Source organism: Dendrobium catenatum, unplaced genomic scaffold, assembly GCF_001605985.2.
Source record: "Dendrobium catenatum unplaced genomic scaffold, ASM160598v2 original_scaffold_85240, whole genome shotgun sequence".
Classification (NCBI taxonomy): domain Eukaryota; kingdom Viridiplantae; phylum Streptophyta; class Magnoliopsida; order Asparagales; family Orchidaceae; genus Dendrobium; species Dendrobium catenatum.
The window spans coordinates 1-1,689 of NW_021403681.1; the positions used below are offsets into that span (position 1 = coordinate 1).

Below are 1,689 nucleotides of genomic sequence, written 5' to 3' on the forward strand. Positions count from 1 at the left end.
GAGTGGAGGCCGAGGACGAATTTTCGGAGCCCACAAAAACCATACCTTGATTCATTTTGAATTTGCCGAATTCGAAACTACGGTTTCTCTCCCTTCTCCCTTCACTTTCTTCTCTTATGAGTTAGTTCTCTATGGAGCAAAGCAACTCCTCATATAATGAGAGAGAGAGAGGACCGGTAGTTATTTCCTACGGATTGGTTACAATAACCGCATAGGAGTTATTTCCTATGGATTGATTACAATAACCGCATAGGAGTTATTTGATCAAACGGTCCATAAACGAATGATCAAATTATTTCTTCTTGACCAATAGGATTAAACATAAATAATTAAATTTCAATAATTCTAATATATGGGCCACTTAATGAGTTATATAATTAAATATACATACTTAAATAATTATTGCGACGTCTCGCGTAATTAAATGTATAAAATTATTCTAACATTTTATGATAAAAGATTTTATACCAATTTGCAGGTATCATCAGCCCCGTGTTGTTGTTTGTGATGAGCTAAATTTTCCCCCTTCTTTTCTTAATAATTTAGTGTTTAAAATTTTTATTTAGCATCTGTTCGATCATATGAATTTTTTGTTCATAAAAGGGATGTTAATTAATTCTTTACTTTTTTTGCAGAGGCATCTTTTTTATATTCTTGACAGGGTAGCAATTGATGATGTACCAATTATTCTTTCTATTGCAAATTTGTGTGGTAGATTATGTGGAAAATTGCTTGATAAGTGCATTGAAATTGTGGTCATGTCAGAGTTAGATGTTGTTACTCTAGAAAAGGCCTTGCCCTCTGAAATTGTCAAGCAAGTAGAGGAAGCTCGTGCAACTCTAGGTCTGCAAGCTCTTGAGAGTTCTGGTTATCCTGGTAAGCATGTGAAGAGGATTCATAGAGCCCTGGATTCTGATGATGTCGAGTTAGTGAGAATGCTCTTAAAAGAGGGACAGACTTCTCTAGATGATGCATATGCACTACATTATGCCGTGGCTTACTGCGATTCCAAAATTACGTCGGAGCTTCTAGATCTTGGACTTGCAGATATCAACTATAGGAACCAAAGAGGATATACTGTGCTCCATATTGCTGCGATGCGCAGAGAACCTACATTAATAGTTTCTCTTCTAACAAAAGGAGCAAGTCCAGCTGATCTTACATTGGATGGCAGAAAAGCTGTTCAAATTTCCAAGAGACTTACAAGGTCTGTGGACTACTATAGGACTACGGATGAAGGGAAGGCTTCTCCCAAGGAACGGCTTTGCATTGAGATATTAGAGCAGGCTGAGAGAAGAGATCCACTTGTAGGAGAAGCTTCTGTTTCTTTGGCAATGGCTGGGGATGACTTACGTGGGTTAGTTACCTTCAAAAGGCCATGACTGGTTGGAAAGGAACTATCCTTCCATAGTAACCCTCCACAACCAAAGATATTCTATGAAAACTTAGTTAAATATTTAATTACCAATGTCAACAGTGACTACATGAGGTCTTCACTAATCAGGATAGTCAGATTCTCAATGCTGTGTAGAACATTTTTCTTAGTGCTATATGTTTCCCATTAGATAGGAAGTTAACATAGATAGTAATAACCTTTACCGGTAACAATCGTTCCATGATTGGAGTAAAATATTAAACCATCAATGGCACATCTGTCATCTGTTATTTATCCATTTATTCTCTCTAAGG

At 36.8% G+C, this 1,689-nt stretch overlaps 1 protein-coding gene across 1 annotated transcript; it reads left to right on the plus strand.

Moving 5' to 3' along the window:
• The first annotated feature begins 590 nt into the window (after window positions 1-590).
• Window positions 591-1,382, plus strand: LOC110103745 (BTB/POZ domain and ankyrin repeat-containing protein NPR1-like). The gene has a single exon (XM_020832564.2). It carries the CDS (start codon window positions 606-608, stop codon window positions 1,380-1,382), a length of 777 nt encoding a protein of 258 aa, XP_020688223.2. The 5' UTR covers window positions 591-605.
• The last annotated feature ends 307 nt before the right edge of the window (window positions 1,383-1,689 follow it).

Bases quoted from the DNA above. Each gene is read 5' to 3' on its own strand.
- LOC110103745 (XM_020832564.2), top strand. From the start codon at position 606: ATGTTAATTAATTCTTTACTTTTTTTGCAGAGGCATCTTTTTTATATT.